Source organism: Phyllobates terribilis, unplaced genomic scaffold (genome assembly GCF_046119375.1).
Source record: "Phyllobates terribilis strain yellow unplaced genomic scaffold, ASM4611937v1 Scaffold_1__5_contigs__length_1240528914, whole genome shotgun sequence".
NCBI classification, from domain to species: domain Eukaryota; kingdom Metazoa; phylum Chordata; class Amphibia; order Anura; family Dendrobatidae; genus Phyllobates; species Phyllobates terribilis.
Window position 1 is genome coordinate 1,079,514,303 of NW_027362761.1, and position 21,200 is coordinate 1,079,535,502.

The 21,200-nt window shown below is 47.8% G+C and overlaps 1 protein-coding gene across 2 annotated transcripts in view; it reads left to right on the forward strand.

The window, feature by feature from the left end:
- CORIN (corin, serine peptidase) overlaps nucleotides 1-21,200 on the forward strand; it is a 506,461-nt gene that overhangs the window by 435,577 nt on the left and 49,684 nt on the right. For both annotated transcript variants that reach the window (XM_073645535.1, XM_073645536.1), the window contains one exon: nucleotides 20,813-20,987. In XM_073645535.1, the coding sequence (XP_073501636.1) occupies nucleotides 20,813-20,987 (175 nt within the window). The remainder of the gene's footprint in view (nucleotides 1-20,812; nucleotides 20,988-21,200) is intronic.

Below are 21,200 nucleotides of genomic sequence, written 5' to 3' on the forward strand. Positions count from 1 at the left end.
AAAGCCTATACGGTGCCTGTCTATGAACAGCGCCAACCATACGATTATCCCTGTTTTCCCCTCACCCATGACAGCACACCTGGAGAGAGGGATCCGCCCCACCAAGGACAGGAAACCGTCTGAAATAAAAGGCCGGTACCTCTCCCTCGCTTCAGTTGGTTTCCTGTCCTTGATGGGGAACCTGTCTGGAAGAAAGAAGACTTACCTGGGGCTGTTCCGGTGTGGAAGAGCGGGCACTGGCCTGTGCACCGGGTTCCAGTCTCCAGAAGCGACGTCCGCAGCTCCCCTGGGGTCCTGCGTCCGAGCAGGCGCACGCGGTGAAGCAGGCTCCGTCCTCCCGTAGACCGCTGCGCAGCCCTCCCGCTGCCGCTTCTGCTGCTTCTGCCGGCCGCGCAATAACTTCCGGGTATGACGCGTCTGACATCACGGCACGGGGCACGCTGGGAGAGGCGTGCCAGATGACGTCAGGAGGCGGCGCCCAATCCAAGATGGCGGCGCCCTGTGAAGCGTTCCAGGCCGGTTTTTTTTGATGGAGCTCTGGCCTGGGAAGGGGGGGGGGGGCCATGAACCGGAGGAGGTGCTGGATGGCCCTATTTTAGGAGGAGGGGATTATCCTGAAAGTGTGGTACGCTTCTGAAGCATGGCTGACCAGGATAGCCAAGAGCAGCAGCTAACGCCCCCCCCCATCCTCAGCAACGGAAGAAGCAGAGGGATGCCTCTCACACCGACAGCCGCTCGAGCAATTGCAGTGGCAGCCGCAGGAGCAAGGTGTCAAGCGCCTCTGGTCCATCCAGAAAGGAATCATCGGTTCCGCTACAGCCTCCGAATCCGGTACCCGTTTGTGACTTCCAGGGGTGAGTGATCTTCGTGAATGTCACCTTTTAGTAATGGGAAGTCTCTTATGTGCTTCCTTTTATAGGAGCCTAAGAAGAGTAGCGCCAAGAAAAAGCACAGAATGTGTGCCCTATGCCAGACTGCCCTTCCCATAGATTGGCAAAAGCCGCTTTGCCCGAACTGCGTTGCTAAAACTATAGCGGAAAATTCCCTGGATTTCCCATCTAATTTAAAGTCTATAGTCCACGCAGAGGTTCAGGGGTCCCTGAAAGGGTTGCTTAGAGGGAAGAAAAGATCCCATAGAGATGTCTCCTCCAACTCTGATTCCTCCCAGTCTGAGGATCTGTGGCTGAGTGACTCATCAGCCTCTTCCTCATCGGATAATGGTAGACCCTGTTTTCCCATTGAGAGTACGGACAGACTGGTTAGAGCAGTCAGATCAACCATGGGTCTGGGGAAGGAGAAAGCATCCAAATCCCGGGAAGACATTATGTTTGCGGGCCTTGGAGAACGAAAGAGGCGCTCCTTTCCGGTAAACACTAAAATTCAGGGCCTCGTTGACCGAGAGTGGAAGAGACCAGAAAGATCGGGGACCTTACCCTCCTTCTCTAAAAGAAGGTACCCCTTTGAAGAGAAGGACTCTGAGCCTTGGGATAAGATCCCCAAAGTTGACGGGACTGTAGCCAGGTCATCCAAAAAATCTTCCCTGCCCTTGGAGGACTCAGGCATCCTAAAAGATGCCCTTGATAAAAAGGCTGACTCCTTTCTCCGTCATACTTGGGAAGCTGCAGCAGGAGGCCTGAAGCCTGCTGTAGCGGGCACCTGTGTGGCAAGATCCCTAATGGTGTGGCTCCAACAGTTGGAGGACCAGCTTAAGGATAAAAAGGTCTCTAGGGATAGAATCCTTTCAAATCTACCCCTAATGCAGGCAGCATCGGCCTTCCTGGCCGACTCTTCAGCAGACTCTGTCAGGCTTTCGGCTAGAGCAGCAGGTCTATCTAATGCTGCCAGACGGGCCTTGTGGCTCAAAGGCTGCCCAGGCGACCTACAGTCAAAGCATAAATTGTGTTCCCTCCCGTGTGATGGTAGACTCCTGTTTGGCCAAAAGTTGGAAGACCTTTTAGCAAAGGCGGGCGATAAAAACAAAGGGTTCCCAGGATTTTCTGGGGACTCGAAAAGGTTTGGTTTTCGGAGGAGGAAATTTAATCGGGGTCGCCCTCCAGGAGACAGGAGAAGATGGGAGACCGAGTCCAAAAAGGAGTCGGGCTATATGTTTGGGGGACCGTCCTCAAATACAAAGAGATCCTCCCAATGACGCCATGCCGTAGGTTGGGGGGAGGCTTTCCCACTTTTTTCCAGCTTGGAAAGCAATTACAGCAAACCCCTGGATTTTGAACATTGTAAGTGGTGGCCTGAAGATACGGTTCAGCCAAATCCCTTGTCGGACCTTTGTGGTTACCCCCAAAAGGAAGGTCCAGGAAGAACAGATAACACTGGAAGCAGAGATATTAGAGCTAGTAAGGAAACAAGTCCTTCTCAAAGTGCCGATACCACAAAGAGGGAAGGGATTCTATTCCCCTCTGTTCATGATAAAAAAAAAACAACGGGTCTCTAAGGACCATCATCAACCTCAGGAGTCTGAACCAGTTAATAGAAAATCAGACCTTCAAGATGGAGTCAGTGAGCTCGGCAGTGAAGCTCTTACACCACAATTGCTTTATGGCAGTAATAGACTTGAAGGACGCATATTATCACGTCCCAATTCATCCAGACTACCAGAAGTATCTGAGAGTAGCCCTGTTCATTCAGGAAGAGCTGAGGCATTTTCAGTTTGCTGCCCTACCCTTCGGCCTCTCCATAGCCCCGAGAATATTTACAAAACTAATAGCTGAAGTAACAGCCTTTCTACGAATCAAGAACGTAGTGATCGTGCCCTATTTAGACGATTTCTTAAAAGTAGGGAAATCAGAAGCCCACTGCTCCAGTCAACTTCTAGAAGTCACGACAGTGTTGCATCAACTAGGGTGGTTGGTAAATTCCCAAAAGTCAATACTAACCCCCTCAAGGACTCAGACCTTCCTAGGTCTAATCCTAGACTCTCATCTCCAAGCCTGCTTCCTCCCAGAAGACAAGGTCCGCAAATTGCTTGTTTTAGTCTTGAAAGCCATGCGATCTCCAGTGATATCCCTAAGAGAGGCAATGTCCCTCCTGGGCTCTATGACGGCCTGTCTCCCAGCAGTCACATGGGCTCAGGGGCATATGAGACTTCTTCAGTGGGAGGTCCTGTCAGCACAGAGGTCATTCAACGGGCATTTAGAAAGCAAGTTCTCTCTCTCCCCAGAAGCTGTAGATTCCCTTTCGTGGTGGACAGACAGGGGAAATCTGACCTCAGGCGTACAGTGGTCCAGACCAGTCGATCGGGTGATTATGACCGATGCGAGCAGTTCCGGATGGGGGGGTCATCTGGCAGAGCTCTCAATACAGGGTCACTGGACATACCACGAGATGGGGGCATCCTCAAACATAAAGGAGCTTTGGGCAGTAGAGAGATCCCTCGTAGGCTTCCTTCCTAACATTTAGGGTCACCACGTCCAGGTCAGGTCCGACAACCGAACATCAGTAGTCTATGTGAATCATCTGGGGGGAACAAGATCACGCTCTCTGATGGCTGTGGCAGACAGAATCCTTCATCTGGCAGAGCAACACCTCCCATCCCTCAGTGTTAGAACTCTCCTGTTAGGTTTTTTCTATTATGCTGGTCACATAACCGTTTTTGCCTATTTAATCCTGCTCCGTCCTTCTGGCCTTGCTGGACTTCATTGTAATTTCTACTCTTAAGCTAGCCAGGTGCTTTGTTAACTTTCTCAGTCAGTTTAGCTAGGTCTTTTGACCTCTATGTTCTATGTTGTTTGTTTGTCTTTTACTGCTACAATTTCTGCTAGGAGGTGTCCATCTTTCTCCCAGTCCCTAGTTCTTGTAGGGATCCCTTCCTCACGTCTATAGGTCTTCGTTCAGACTAGCTGAGGACTTTAGCGGGTCTGATCGCAGGATCAGGTTCCCTGTTACATCGTAGGGATCTAGCTTAGTTCTATTGTAGGGACAGATCTCCTGTCTTTCCTTAGTGCTTGTAGCAGATCACAACACTCAGTGCCCTTCACATAAAGGGGGTAGAAAACGTAAAAGCAGATTTTCTCAGCCGCCATACCCTAAGACAGGGGGAATGGAGCTTAAACCCGGAGGTCTTCCAACTGATTGTCCAGTTATGGGGGCAGCCAGACATAGACCTGTTCGCCACAAGAGCAAATAGGAAGGTAGACAGATTCTGTTCCTTAAATCCAGCAGAAGGTCCCCATGCCATGGATGCCCTCCAGATCCCTTGGAAGTTCAGGATGGCCTATGCCTTTCCCCCGTTAGTAATGGTTCCAGTAGCGGTGAGGAAGATTCGGGAGGAAGGCGCAAGGGTAATTCTTATAGCCCCTTTTTGGCCCAAGAGGCCTTGGTTCTCCCTGCTCCGACTAATGTCGGTTTCAGATCCCTGGGTTCTACCAGAGAGGCCGGACCTTCTCATTCAGGGACCAGTATTCCACGCCCAAGCCAGAGGGTTCCATCTTGCGGCGTGGAATTTGAGAGGTCACTACTAAGTAGCAAGGGGTTTTCACCAGGGTTAGTCTCTACCTTGCTGGGTAGTAGGAAACCAATAACAACAAAAATTTATAACCGAGTCTGGAGTGAATTCCTAGAATTTATAGATACCCCATTATCAGACAAGCCTCCAATCAGGGGAATCCTGGAGTTTCTGCAAAAGGGGCGCGACCTAGGTCTAGCCACGGGGACTCTTAAAGTTCAGGTGTCGGCATTGGGGGCGCTCTATAATTGTAACTTGGCGGGGAACAGATGGGTCTCGAGGTTTATCAAGTCCTGTGCCAGAGCCAGACCGGTTCGGTCCCTAAGAGTTCCTTCCTTGGACCTGAATTTGGTCTTGAACGCACTTACCAGTGACCTGTTCGAACCCCTACAGGATGTCTCTCCTAAGATCCTCACCCTTAAAACCATCCTCTTAGTGGCCTTAACGTCAGCTCGTAGGGTGGGTGACCTGCAGGCCCTTTCGGTTAATCCTCCCTACACACAAATTTATGATGATAGAGTCACCTTGCGTCCAGATCCAGCATGCCTTCCCAAAGTGGTATCTAGATTTCACTGTAACCAGGAGATTGTGCTTCCCTCGTTTTGCAGCAATCCTAAAAACCCAGGGGAAGTTAGATTCCATAACCTAGATAGAAGATCACTACTACAGTATATTAACATGACCAGTGTATGGAGGAAGGACCATTCCTTGTTCCTGGCCTTTCAGGGGAATTGGAAAGGTCACGGGGTGTCCAAGGGTACCATTTCTAGGTGGCTTAGGGAGGCCATTTGTCTAGCATACACGTCCACAGGAGTTCCGGCCCCGGACAATGTCAGGGCTCATTCCACCAGAGCCGTCGCAACCTCCTGGGCGGAAAGGGCAGACGTCTCAATCGATCAGATATGTAGAGCTGCTACTTGGTCTACACCATCCACCTTCTTTAAACACTATCGGTTGGATCTGTCCTCCTCTGACCTTACCTTTGGGAGAAGGGTACTTCAGGCGGTGGTCCCTCCCTAGGGTGCTTATAATTCTCTAAAATTCTCTCCAGGTGTGCTGTCATGGGTGAGGGGAAAACACCACGGTTACTTACCGGTAGCCGGTTTTTCCTGAGCCCATGACAGCACCCGTAGTTTTCCCTCCCTATTTTTTCTGTTTCTCACACCCTGGTGTGCACTGTTTTGGGTGTTATATACATGTATATATATATTGTAGGTGTTGGTTTTATGCCTAACCTCTTTGGGAGGTCCTCTCAATGCTCTGTAAACAACTGAAGCGAGGGAGAGGTACCGCCCTTTTATTTCAGACGGTTTCCTGTCCTTGGTGGGGCGGATCCCTCTCTCCAGGTGTGCTGTCATGGGCTCAGGAAAAACTGGCTACCGGTAGGTAACCGTGGTGTTTCTCTTACTTCTGCACATTAAACAGTTTCTAGCGAGCATGATTGATCTACAGTATGTCGCTGTACAGAGTACTACAGAGAAAGAGCCATTGTCCTACTACTCAGTTTTTTCATGAGAGTTGGGGTCCTCATCAATCATTCACTTGTGGCCTAATCCTAGGAAAAACCTTTTAATACTACACAAAAACAATAATAAAACCCAAATAATACATTTTATTAAATACTGTATGTTTGCCAAATACACTTTCTTTAAAAGCCAAATAACAGTCTATCAACATAAAGAACAATTAAAAAACTCAAGCCAACATTGTCCAAGTACAATACTCATATAAACCATTGAGAAGTTGACTTGCTCTCAGTTTAATAGACAGTGCTGTCTGTAGTCTATAAGTCAACACGTGTTTTAATAAAGCCTTACTAAGGTCAGCTGACTGTTCCTTCATGAAGGGTAATGGAAGATAAAGAGGAATGTAAAGCAGCACACAGACAAAAAAATATGGCCGCTTCAATCAGAATTCACAGCTCTGCGTTCACATTTAAGTGGCTTAAAATGCAGACATTTTTCAGCAACCATCAGGTCGGGTTCTGCAAAAAAAGCAACCCGTGACTGAAGAACCTTTTAGATAAATTAATTAGTCTGACACGAAAGCCATTAATCAGAATAAATGTCCTGGAAGAAAGGCTCAAATATTGATAATAAAAAGTTTACCCTTACTGCTTAGAAAGTCATATTAAAAGACAATGTAACATATCACGTTGATAAATATCCAGTAACTGAATGTTCTAGGAAGGATTTATCCAGGAAAATTAAAAAACATTCATTTCTATACATTCATTAACTAAAGAATGACAAGATCTTTTTTGTCTAATTTCAGTCTAAATCATATCTATACGTTTGTCCGTCTCTCCATTCATCCATGCGTCCAACCATCCATCATCTAATCGCATCTGTCCATCTACTGTATATATTTAGAAAAAATAAAAAAGGCCTATGTGAAAAATTGCTAAGTTTTGGCGCAAATAAAAGATGTAATAAACTGGTTTATTTAGGTATAGCATATCAGCATAATTAAATAGCTAAATCATTAATTAAAGATCAATAATATCATATCCAATGATATAATAAAAATACAGTGATATCCACTCTACATATACAGTCATGGCCAAAAGTGTTAGCACCCTTGAAATTATTACAGAAAATGAAGCATTTCTCCCAGGAAATTAATGCAATTACACATATTTTGTTATACACATGTTTATTTCCTTTGTGTGTATTGGAACAACACAAAAAAACAGAGAAAAAAGGCAAATTGGTCATAATTTCACACAAAACCCCCATGATGGGCCTGACAAAATTGTTGGCACCTTTTCAAAATTGTGGGTAAACAACTTTGTTTCAAACTTGTGATGCTCGTTCAAACTCACCTGTGGCAAGTAAAAGGTGTGGGCCATATGAAAATCACACCTGAAACCAGATAAAAAGGGGAGAAGTTGACTCAATCTTTGCATTGTCTGTCTGTGTGTCCCACACTAAGCATGCAGGACAGAAAGAGGAGAAGAAAACTGTCTGAGGACTTCAGAACCAAAATTGTTGAAAAATATCAACAATCTCAAGGTTACAAGTCCATCTCCAAAGATCTTGATGTTCCTTTGTCCACGGTGTGCAGCATAATCAAACGTTTACAACCCATAGCACAGGAACTAATCCCCCTGGATGTGGATGGCAAAGCAGAGAAAAATTGATAAAAGGTTGCAATGCAGGATAGTCCGGATGTTGGATAAGCATCCTCAATCAAGTCCCAAAGAAATTCAAGCTGTCCTGCAGGCTGCATCAATGTCAGCGTGAACTATCTGTTGGCGTTTGAATGAAGTGAAATGCTATGGCAGGAGATCAATGAGCACCCCACTGCTGACACAGAGACATACAAAAGCTAGATCGCAGTTTTCCAAAATGTACGTAAGCAAGCCAAAATCCTTCAGGGAAAGCATTTTGTGGACAGATAAGACCAAGAGAGAGATTTTTAGTAAAGCACATCGTTCTATTGTTTACCAAAAATGGAATGAGGCCTACAAAGAAAAGAACACAGTACCTACAGCCAAATTAGTGGAGGTTCAACAATGCTTTGGGTTTGTTTTGCTGCCTCTGGCACTCGGTGCCTTGACTGTGTCCAAAGTATTATGAAATTTGAAGGCGACTATAGGATTTTGGGTCGCAGTGTAACGCCCAGAGTAAGAAAGCTGGGTTTGCGTAATAGGTCATGGGTCTTCCAACAGGAAAATGACCCCAAATATACTTCAAGAAGCACCCAGAAAAGGATGGAAACAAAGCGCCGGAAAGTTCTGAAGGGGCCAAGTCCAGATCTAAATCCCATTGAACACCTGTGGAGAGATCTTAAAATTGCTGTTGGGAGAAGGCTCCCTTGAAATATGAGAGACCAGGAGTAGTTTGTTAAAGAGTGGTCCAAAATTCTAGTTGAGAGGTGTAGGAAGCTTGTTGTTTGTTATAGGAAGCGATTGATTGCAGTTATTTAATCCAAAGGGCTACCAAATATTAAGTTGAGGGTGCCAACAATTTTGTCCAGCCCATTTTTGGGGTTTTGTGTGTAATTACACTAATGAGCAAAAGGGTAACAATGTTTTGAACTGTTGACTTTCAGGCTCCATATCTCACCATCCACTACTGCTTCGAACATGAGACTACCATCATTTTATAGACAATCATCTTGCCTATCTCATAAATAAATTTGGCTTGCAACTATTTTGCATATGATTAGTTATGCAGATTATTGTCATGTCACTGCATTGTTGCTGTTTTGCTCCTAAAAAATCCAAGTTTTAATTTTTATTATTTTGCTAATCCACTTTCTGCTTTCAACACTGCTTGAATTCTTCTGGGCATGCTCTTTATCAGATTCAAGCATGTCTCAACTGAAATCTGATTCCAGGTCTCTTCTACACGTTCCCAAAGTTGGTGCATACTGGTCAACTCACCTGGGTGTGTATACAGCTTTTTCCCCACAAGTGTTCGATTTGGTTGAGGTCTGGGGACTCTGGGGGCCAATCCAGCACCTCTACTTCATTGTTGTTGAACCATTTCTTCGCCAATCTCGACGTATGCTTCGGTTCATTGTCCTGCTGGAACACTATGTCGTCCTTTTTCATACCCATAGTCTTTGAGTGTCCGAAGTAACTCATCTTGTAGGATACTCACATAAAGCTCAGCATTAAGACCACCATTTCTGGTCAAGTATCTAACACCTTTGGCTGTGAAACAGCCCCATATCATCAGGCTTCCTCCACCGAACTTGACAGGTCCGTCAATTTCTCGATCCGTTAGCCCTCTTTTCACTTGTTTCTTCTAAACCCATTTGCACCCATCAGAGCCTAGTCTTTTGACTTTCGTCTCATTGCTCCTAATCACCTGTTTCCAATCTTCTACTGTCCACTTTTCATACTGTTTTGCAAACTCGAGCCGACATTTCTTATGACGATATTGAAGTGGAGGCTTCTTCACCTTTTTTCGAGCCATCATTCCAGACTTGTGTAACGTGCATTGCAGGGTGCTTGCATGGATGTCTGTGATCTCACTATTACGAAGCATACGAGACACCTACACTACCGTGTTTGTTGCATCAAAACTTATAGACCTTGTGATGAGCCGACTTGATGACTCCCAAATTTTGCCTGGACATCCATCTTTTCACTTTTGAATGGATGGATGGCTTCATTTTATATTCCTCCAACTGTCATTGCACTCACATGATACAGTTTGGCAATTTTCTTGGCCAAGAAGCTGCTATCAATGAGCTGGATGATGCTGTTTCTCTTTTCTTGGGAAATCTTCCCAAATGTCTGCTCCTCGATTAGAACCAGTGAACTTTCGCTTGGGAATCAACCTAATCACACACTGAGCTAGGAAGAAAAAGATTTTTCCACCACCAAGAGCAACACAGTAACATTGCAGTGAGATGACAAGAATCTGCATAACTAATCATATGCAAAACAGTTGCAAGTCAAATTTATGTACGAGATAGCCAAATTGTGTTGTCTATAAAATTATGGTAGTCTCATGCTCGAAGCAGTAGTGGAAGGTGAGATATGGAGCCTGAAAGTCAAAAGTTTAAAACATTGTTTCCCTTTTGCTCATCAGTGTATGTCCAATTTGCCTTTTTTTCCTGTGTGTTCTTGTGTTGTTCCAATGCACACAAAGGAAATAAACATGGGTAGAACAAAACATGTGTAATTGCAATAATTTTCTGGGAGAAATACTTCATTTTCTGGAACAATTTCAAGGGTGCCAACACTTTCGGCCATGACTGTACAATACATCTAATATATAAAGCTGAATGTGTGTGTGTGTGTGTGTGTGTGTATGTATGTATGTGTGTATGTCCGGGATTGGCACCTGCACCGTTGCAGCTACAGCCACAAAATTTTGCACAGTCACACGTCTGGACCCCGAAAGCGTCATAGGCTATGTTGTGAGGCGAAATTTTAACCCCGCGCATTCCAGTTCACCAAACAATTTTGCCCCTATCTACATAATGGGGAAAAAGTGAAAGGAAAAGTGTTGGAGGCAAATTGACAGCTGCCACATGTGAACAAGGGAGAATTAAAGAATGAGAGCGATGGCGCCAAAGAGTATATGTGGCACCCCAGGGGTCTGGTTTCCACAGTAATAGCAATATTACGTCTGAGAGCAGGTGGGAGGTCTCCTGGTCAGGAATCCTAGCATGCCACACCTCCTGCCCAGTCCTGGGAGGGGAAGAACTTCCCCTATATAAACTGGGGCTGAGGCAGGGTTAGAGAGGAGAGAAAGAGAAGAAGAGGAGTCCCAGACAGAGACACAGTCTGGTCTGGAGTGAGGCAGCTATAGGGAAAGAGAGATCAGGAGCTCTGTGGGAGCCGTGCTAAAAGAGGTCAGGGGCTGGAAGCTGTAGAGCTCGCCCTGATTGAAGAGTTCTCACCGGACCCGGAGTCCGAGGCTGTGGGGACTAATCCTTACCCAGCAGCAGAAACCGACCGGCAGGGGATTTCAGGTCCTTTGGCCAAGAAACCCGAAGGCACGGTCACACGCAAGGGACCAGCACCGCCGTCGTGAAGCGGAAGCTACCAGAAGGCCCCGAGTCACCGGCCATACGGGTGAGCACCACACGGTACACTCAGGGACGTGGGCTACTTTTACCCGCCTCTAGCAAGGTAGCCAGAAGAGTACAATTAGTTGGGGAGGCCTACAACTCCGCCTGGCCAGGGGAGATCCCATCTGCTCACGGACTGACCAGGCCCCGATCGCTAGCCAGTACTCCGGGAGGGTCTATCTTTGCCACCAGTAAAGACCCTGAATTACACCGCACCATCTCTGAGTGTTTCATCATCCACGTCCGCTGCCCTGAGGCCATACCCCTCCCGTTGGGGGTTATACCATCCACGCTGCACGACCGTACCACCGGCCTCAGCGGTCTGCCCTGCAGCGGCGGTCTCATGACCGCATTCAACGGGTGGCGTAGTCGAACAATATAACATCTTATGCCAAGCACCGCCACTTAGTTTGACTCCCTGGGCACGGACTGGGTCACCGCCACGAGACTACTACCCCTATCGGACCCGGCTCCGGGTAGGCCCCCGCGTGCGCAACGCCACTCAGCACAGGCCCAGGGGCGCGTCAACTTTTGGCGTAGTCGGCAGGATTCCGTGCCCGCAACCACCGGGTACTGCGTGCCTGAAAAAGAGACTTTTTAAACTTACCTGTGGTGAGGATTCCCGCCATCCGACGCCATCTTCTGCCTTCTTCCCGCCATCCGTGGAGTTTTCCCGCCATTGGATGCCATCTTCTGCCTTCTTCCCGCCATCCGTGGAGTTTTCCCGCCGTTGGACGCCATCTTGAAGACGCCGCGCGGGAAGAAGAGGGGCGTGGACTCCGAAAGCGCGCGAGAACTGAAGCTCCGCCTCACGTCCGGACATTGCGTAAGGTCCTGGAAGAAGCCCAGCAGACGCCGACGTCACAGGAGCGCGACGGAAGGTCCTCAACCCTGACGATCCACTGCGGAGCCGCGGCCTACGGAAGGGGATCATCGCAAGGTAGGCCACGGTCCACTAGGGGGGAGGAGGATGTCGGATACGGAGGAGAGCTTCACTGCCACCGCCACCGCCAGCGCCACCGCTGCAGCGGTCATGCCTTTCACCATGCCCTATATCCCGGGGGCAGCCTGGCTACCCCAGTACTCAGGGGAGTCACACACCCTAAATGACTTCAGAGAAAAGGTGGATAGCCTCTTCCAGGTGTACCCCCTCACAGAGGAGCAAAAAGTGAGCATCCTGGTGGCTCAATTAACAGGGGCAGCCCAAAGGGAGGTAAAGTCCTGGCCACTTGGGAGGAGGAGGACTGTCGCAGAGATACTAGCCCGGCTGAAGGACACCTTTGATACCCGTACCTCAGCCGAGATCAAGCTTAGATTCTACGGGTGCAAGCAGCGAGCACATGAGAATATAAGGGACTATGCACTAAACCTACAAGAAGCCCTGAGAGCCATTAAGCAGGCTGACCCTGACGGCGTGGGAAATGAAGACAAGTTGTTGACTGAACAATTTATAGAGGGTCTACATTGCAATGCCCACCGAACCCAGTTGCGGGCAATGGCCTTACAGGACCCTCATCTGGACTTTGCACAGTTCAAGGACAGAGCCATCCGGGTGCTCCGAGAACCGGCACCAGGTGGCGCTGTGACCCACAGACGCCCTACTACCACTTACCACCAGGAGACGGCGCCCTTGTCGGCAGGGCCTGTGGGGGCTGATGCGCAGGCTTTAAACAATGACCCAGATACAGACCTGCACCATCAGGTCCAAGAGCTAACTAAAAGCGTTGCTGCACTAACCCGAACTGTGCAGTCTTTACAGGTTTCTACTCCAGGGAAGATCCAGCTGGCATCCGGACCGGAGGATATCCCGTGGCGACGACCAAGGAGGACCCCACCGGCCAGAGGAAGACACAGCGACCGATACAACGAGGACGGACAACCCATCTGCCGCCGCTGCAATCAACCCGGACATATGGCAAGGTACTGTCCTTTAAACTGGCACAACCTGGGGTAGAGGGCAAACCCCTAGGAATAAGATCACCAGGCCCATCGAACTGGCGTGACAAATATGTGGGAGGACGTCCAGTCTTGCCTGTGGTACTGGATGGCATTCCTATGAGTGCCCTACTGGACACCGGGTCACAGGTCACCACCATCCCGTACGTGCTCTTCAAGCAGTACTGGAATGACTCGGATATAACCCGCTACCCTGACGACGACTTGAGTATCATCGCCAGCAATGGTCAGTCCGTGCCACAGATCGGATTTAAAGAGGTGACCATTAAAATCGGTAAAGTCGAACTGGCAGCACAGGGACTGATCATTGTGGACATTGACAAGCGCGAGAGTCACCCAAAGATAACTCTAGGAACTAATGTGATTGAAAATTGTCTTGCAGAGGTGATTCTCATTTTACAGCAGGTTGCCAAGAACGCCAGCTCCGGCCAGCAGCGAGTGCTCCAAAAAGAGATCCGGGCACTGATGCGACGGCAACAGGTGGAACTCTCCGGTGGTGAGATTGGTAGCGTGAGAATGTGTGACCCTTTCCCTATTGCCATGCCCCCGAAAAGTGAAATGATGATTTGGTGCCGGGCAGCTATTGGTCTGAGAGGTAGAGATTACCAGGCAATGGTAGAACCAGTCTACTCAGACAGTAGGCCCACCATTTTGACGGCACGGGGGGTGGTTGATGTATGCCATGGGAGGGTGCCCGTTCGCATAATAAATATCGGGAAGAGGGAAGTGTACCTGCCCCGGTATGCTACGCTAGCCAAATTGTATACCATCAACCAAAATTCTGTACAGACCGTGGAACCCTTGCCTCCATCTCATCCAGAGGAAGGTAACGGCTCTAAGAAACCAATGGAGGACTGGTGTCGGCAACTACATTTGGGTACTGACTCCACTCCCTCACACCAGAAACAGGGAGTCTATCGGGTGGTTCAAGAGTACGAGAGAGTGTTTAGTAAACACCCGTTAGACTTTGGGCGAGTAAAGGGGGTAGAACACCACATCCCCACGGGAGACCATCCTCCCATAAAGGAGAGATACCGACCCGTACCCCCTGCACACTACCAACACGCCAAGGAGATGCTTAGAGACATGAAGGAGGCTGGAGTAATCAGGGATAGCTGTAGCCCCTGGGCAGCTCCACTAGTCTTGATTAAAAAGAAGGACAACACCATGAGAATGTGTGTAGATTACCGGAAAATCAACCGTATCACCCACAAAGATGCGTACCCCTTACCAAGGATAGAGGAGTCTTTGGCTGCTTTAAAATCTGCTAACTTCTTCTCCACTTTGGATCTCACTAGCGGGTACTGGCAGGTTCCTGTAGCAGAGGCGGACCGGGAGAAGACCGCATTCACCACCCCGATGGGACTTAGCGAGTTTACCTGCATGCCGTTCGGACTCTGCAACGCACCAGGAACCTTCCAACGATTGATGGAATGCTGTCTGGGACACCGGAACTTTGAGACGGTCCTGCTGTACCTGGATGATGTTATAGTTTATTCCAAAACCTACGAGGACCACCTGAAACACCTGGCGGAAGTGTTTGAAGCCCTGGCAAACTACGGTCTGAAGGTGAAACCGTCGAAGTGTCACCTGCTAAAACCAAAAGTGCAGTACCTGGGACACGTGGTGAGTGCTGACGGAGTGGCTCCCGACCCTGATAAGATCACCGCGATTAAGGAATGGCCAAGACCCTCCAGCGTAAAGGAAGTGCGGCAGTTCCTCGGGTTGGTAGGCTACTACTGAAGATTCATCCCCGGTTTCACCAAAAAGGCAGCTCCTATGCAGGACCTCCTGATAGGCCAGTCCAGGAAGGCCAAGAACCAGAAGCCGCCCTTCAGATGGGAGAAGCTGGAAGAAGAGTCCTTCCGCCAGCTGAAGATGGCCCTCACGGGGGATGAAATCCTGGCGTACCCTGATTACAGCCAGCCCTTTATCCTCTACACCGACGCAAGTAACATCGGGCTAGGAGCCGTACTGTCCCAGATCCAGCAGGGGAAAGAACGGGTAATTGCTTACGCCAGCCGAAAACTACGACCCACCGAAAGAAACCCTGAGAATTACAGCTCATTCAAGCTAGAGTTCCTGGCAGTGGTGTGGGCAGTCACCGAACGCTTTAGGCACTACCTCGCCTCTTCCCGGTTCACCGTGTACACGGATAACAACCCGTTGACACATCTGGACACTGCAAGACTCGGTGCCCTGGAGCAGAGATGGATGGCCCATCTGTCCAACTATGAATTTACGACCAAATACCGGGCAGGACGCTCCAATACCAACGCGGATGCCTTGTCCAGAATGCCAAACCTACCGGACGTAGGGGAAGATCCAGAGGAACTGGAAGAAGTTGAACTCCCCGCGTTCCACCGTCATGGGACTATCCAGTATTCCCACCGTGTAAGGGGTAAGCAATCCGCTACGTTTAACCCCTTACCTCATTACAACTGGGCGGAAGCGCAGGACAGTGACCCCGCTGTCCGACTGGTGAAGGAGATGCAGACTCAGCCAGATGCCCGCCTTGACCCAGACGCTCCGGAGGAGACCAAGCAACTGTGGGTTGAGAAGAGTCGACTGTTCCTTTACAGGGGGAAGTTGTGCCGCAGAATGGTTAACTCCCGGACGCATGAACTGATCTGGCAAGTGGTGGTGCCGAGAAGAGACGCGGCTATGATACTGGAGGCATACCATGACGGAGCTGGGCACTTCGGATGGAAGAAGCTGGAGTTCCTGCTGCGCGGGCGGTTCCACTGGGTAGGCATGAGAGGAACCATCGAGAGGTGGTGCAGAGACTGTGGCCCATGCAACCTAAGAAGGAATGACCGTGCCAGCCAGAAGACTCCCCTGCAGTCCATCGTCACCAGGCAGCCGTTGGAACTGGTAGCCTTGGATCATGTAAAACTGACCCCCAGCAGAAGTGGCTACGTCTATGCGTTAACCATCGTGGATCACTACTCCCGGTTCTTGGTTGTAGTCCCCGTCAAGGACTTAACGGCTCAAACAGCAGCTAGAGCCTTCCAGCAGCACTTCTGCCGTCCACACGGATACCCAGAGCAGGTGCTGACGGACCAAGGACCTGCCTTTGAAGCGGAAGTCTTCCAGGAGTTCTGCACTCTGTATGGCTGCCGGAAGATAAGAACAACACCCTATCATCCGCAAACCAATGGACTCTGCGAGAAGATGAACCAGGTGGTGATAGACCTTCTGAAAACATTGCCCCTGGAAGAACGCAGTCTGTGGCCTGAGAAACTGCCTGATCTGGTGGACCTATACAACCACATCCCTGTAGGTTCTACCAACTGTACCCCGGCTTACCTAATGAGAGCAAGACCTGGTAAGCTGCCGGTTGATCTGGATATGGGAGTCCTGACACCCGAGGACACTTCACCAGAAGCAGACTGGGACACAGAGAGGCAGCAGCAGTACCGGAAAGTACAGGAGAGCGTTGAGCGAAGTCTCTGTCAAGCAAGAGAAAGACAGGAGAATCGACCCTCTGCTTATGGTGAGCCTGCCGTGCCCCTAGTGAGCCAAAGAGCCCGTAGACAGTTGCCCAGCTCACCTTTGACAGCTCCTACACCCTGTAGCTCAGGACCAGTCAGTCAGCTCCGTAGGTCTACTAGGGCCACTAGAGGCCAGTTGCCCGTACGTTGGAGGATCTAAAGTGTTTAGACTGTTTTATTTGTATGTACCTGTTTATAGTTGCTTGTAAATAATTATGTATTTCTAGTTATTTTATAGGTGTCTTTTATGGATTATCCGGAATCCTTTGTATATATGTTTGGAGCGTAACCCAGGAAAGGACTAAGACTGTTAAAGACTCGGGGTAGGACAGACCCCTACCTGGTTACGGCTCCCTGTTCTTTGGTGAAATGGACACCCTTTTTTTCTTCAAAAACTGCACCCGGTTGCGGACATGCCGTGACCATCCTAATGTGTTTTTCTTTATTGTACTGTTTCTGTTTATAACTTGTTATGTTTCAAAAAAAAAAATATATATGTTTAGTCCCGGAGTACTAAATTTTACTAGGGGGGAATGTGGCACCCCAGGGGTCTGGTTTCCACAGTAATAGCAATATTACGTCTGAGAGCAGGTGGGAGGTCTCCTGGTCAGGAATCCTAGCATGCCACACCTCCTGCCCAGTCCTGGGAGGGGAAGAACTTCCCCTATATAAACTGGGGCTGAGGCAGGGTTAGAGAGGAGAGAAAGAGAAGAAGAGGAGTCCCAGACAGAGACACAGTCTGGTCTGGAGTGAGGCAGCTATAGGGAAAGAGAGATCAGGAGCTCTGTGGGAGCCGTGCTAAAAGAGGTCAGGGGCTGGAAGCTGTAGAGCTCGCCCTGATTGAAGAGTTCTCACCGGACCCGGAGTCCGAGGCTGTGGGGACTAATCCTTACCCAGCAGCAGAAACCGACCGGCAGGGGATTTCAGGTCCTCTGGCCAAGAAACCCGAAGGCACGGTCACACGCAAGGGACCAGCACCGCCGTCGTGAAGCGGAAGCTACCAGAAGGCCCCGAGTCACCGGCCATACGGGTGAGCACCACACGGTACACTCAGGGACGTGGGCTACTTTTACCCGCCTCTAGCAAGGTAGCCAGAAGAGTACAATTAGTTGGGGAGGCCTACAACTCCGCCTGGCCAGGGGAGATCCCATCTGCTCACGGACTGACCAGGCCCCGATCGCTAGCCAGTACTCCGGGAGGGTCTATCTTTGCCACCAGTAAAGACCCTGAATTACACCGCACCGTCTCTGAGTGTTTCATCATCCACGTCCGCTGCCCTGAGGCCATACCCCTCCCGTTGGGGGTTATACCATCCACGCTGCACGACCGTACCACCGGCCTCAGCGGTCTGCCCTGCAGCGGCGGTCTCATGACCGCATTCAACGGGTGGCGTAGTCGAACAATATAACATCTTATGCCAAGCACCGCCACTTAGTTTGACTCCCTGGGCACGGACCGGGTCACCGCCACGAGACTACTACCCCTATCGGACCCGGCTCCGGGTAGGCCCCCGCGTGCGCAACGCCACTCAGCACAGGCCCAGGGGCGCGTCATATATACCGTACAGTTGCTAAGGTGGGGCCCCGACATGGGATACTCATACTCACCACACACGGGGATATGAACACACACACAAAATGCGCCACACACTACCACGTGCTTGAACACATATACCACCCTCAGCACACACAAAACTCATCTCACAAAGATTTATCAGGCTGCCAATAGCAACCAATCACAGCTCAGCTTCTATTTTGCTACAGTTAATTAATCTGAGCTGTGATTGGTTAATATAGGCAACAAAGGACATTCTCAGTATAACAAAGCTTGTGTAAGGTAATAAGATGTCAGTTAGGGTGTGTTGGTGGAAAGGCTGATGTCAGTCACATTACTTCTATGTGAGAGGATATAGAACCTGCCAGTTACAGACTATTTTTACCACAATAATGCCTCATAAGAAAAGGAATTTCATGGCACGAATGTCAGCTGATGCGAAAAAGAAAAGCTGCATTACGGGCCAATGAAAAATGTGAAGACCGAGAAACAAGGCTGACACACATGAGAACAGCAGCTGCTTCCTCAAGAGCCAATGAACTTTCTGAGAAGAGGGTAGCGAGGCTTGCAGACATGAAAACAAGAGCTGCTTCCTCAAGAGCCAATGAACTTTCTGAGGACAGGGAAGCGAGGCTTGCAGACATGAAAACAAGAGCTGCTTCCTCAAGAGCCAATGAACTTTCTGAGGAGAGGGAAGCGAGGCTTGCAGACATGAAAACAAGAGCTGCTTCCTCAAGGGCCAATTAACTTTCTGAGGAGAGGGAAGCGAGGCTTGCAGACATGAAAACAAGAGCTGCTTCCTCAAGAGCCAATGAACTTTCTGAGGAGAGGGAAGCGAGGCTTGCTGACATGAAAACAAGAGCTGCTTCCTCAAGGGCCAATGAACTTTCTGAGGAGAGTGAAGCGAGGCTTGCAGACAAGAGAACAAGAACTGCTTCCTCAAGAGCCAATGAACTTTCTATCTATTTGTTTTGTGGTTTTTGTGCGGAGAATAAATTTTTGTTAACACATTCTATTTTGCTAACAGCCGTTATTAACCCGGGCGAAGCCGGGTAGTACAGCTAGTACAATAATAAAATAAAATACACACACATATATGTGTGTATTTTCCTTTATTATTGTGTGCATTATATATGTAGACTGGATATCATTGTATTTTTATATATATAATATATGTGTAAATGGTACATTAAGTACGGTATATGATAAAGTGTATACATTGTTAGTTGCCACATGTAAGTCACAGGTGTAATATAGTAAATATACAGTAAGTCACTCACCAAAGAAATCCAGCTCTACATATTCAATGTGAATAAATATGAATAAACCGTCAATATCGGCGTCCTATCAATAATACAAGGTGCATACTCAATACCATAGAATACATCCGGGGTTGAGGACATCCCAATAGGTTAGAGGCTGCAGGTGACAGTCGGGACATGTGCATAAGTCAGTTTTGGTATGGCGCGCCAAGTTAACACCTCCACCATAACCACAAAATGCTATAATATGTCCCAGCTAGAAACAAAGTACAAAAGAGAAAATTGTAGGAAAAAGAGAAATTCCCCAATGAGTACCTTAAATAACATTCAAAATGCCATCAAGTATGTAGAGAATATGATGTGTACCCCTATTAGGTCCATTAAACAAAAAGAGGGAAAAGATTTCTCAGACCTACTAGGTATTTACCAAAAACTACACAGACACACAAAACCAATAATAAAGAAAAAATATATATAATATGAAAATATCTTAATTAAAATCTACAAAAAAAATGTAAAATTCAGACAGACCTCATTCTCTGAGAAACAATGTAAATATATGTGAAAATAAAAAAATAAAAATCTGTATAATATCATTTCAAATCTTAGTATACACTGGAAGACAAAAACACATAATGGGGATAGTGAAGGGCAATTCGCACAACATTGCAGAGTCACTATGTACAGTACATCGCAAGTATGTAAGTAACAAAATAGAATTGAGTTTAAATTCAACATTGAGACCAGTGTGTTAAATCTTATAAATATTTCCAACATATGCCGAAGTGATGGCAGGCATGGATGAAATCCTCCTCCATGACCTCCATTACAATATTAGCATATGCGGATGCTAGAACCCTCATTAGAATATGAATACAGCACCAAGCATGAATTAATAATGTCTCCTCATTGTATCCCCATATCTGTTGGCCAGTTTGGATGATCACCTGCTCTGAATAAATTTTCATGTGCTAAAAGCAATGCTTTGCTGGTTAAAATACCATGGATACTTTGTTCTTGATTCTGTATATAGTCATACTATCGTCACAAGCAAAATATATTTTTGTCTTTTTTTTTTTACATTTCTAGCCTCATTAACAGCAAAAGTAAGATTGTTGTTTGGTAAACTGCCATGAACCACAAATTATTCAAAATAAAGACTATAATTATTGCAATTGAGCAAAAAGATTCCCGCTGTTCTGGTCCAGCATCCAATCTACATCGCGATGTTGCAGCGCGATGGACATCATGACTGCAAGTAAATAGGTCTCATGCAATGCCATGATGTCATGGGTCCTAGTAAGCGCAAAAAGCACACAGAATTATCGGGTCAAGGATGCCGGTCGCAAAAATGAAGATTGCCCTGGACGGTTGCCACAGAGGACATTGCAGGGCATTGCAAATCTTTTTTGCTCAACTCTACCAATTAGGCAGAATTGCTATTTTTTTCACCATTCTATTCTTTCTGTATTTTCAGTCAATGTAATAAGATGATATAAATGAGATGTTAATATGAGATGTTAATATCTAGCCTGTTCATGTCTATTCAGATTGTGGACGTCGCCCTGCAGCCCGAATGAACAAGAGGATACTTGGTGGCAGAACCAGTCGACCTGGTAGATGGCCATGGCAATGCTCTTTACAGAGTGAACCTAGTGGGCACATTTGCGGCTGTGTCCTTATAGGGAAGAAATGGGTATTAACAGTGGCACATTGCTTTGAAGGGTGAGTTTTTCCTTACTTCAAATAGTACAATTTTTTATACAATTACATAGTAGGTTAAAAATGGCTTAGCTGGTCTTATAGCTGATGTAAACCTGTAGATCTTTTACAGATCATTTCCTTTCTGTACCAAAACATGTCTTATTGTTTGATATAGCGGGTTCAATGCACAAATTCTTTTTTAATTTTTTATACCCTATAGAGGACCTTTCACCA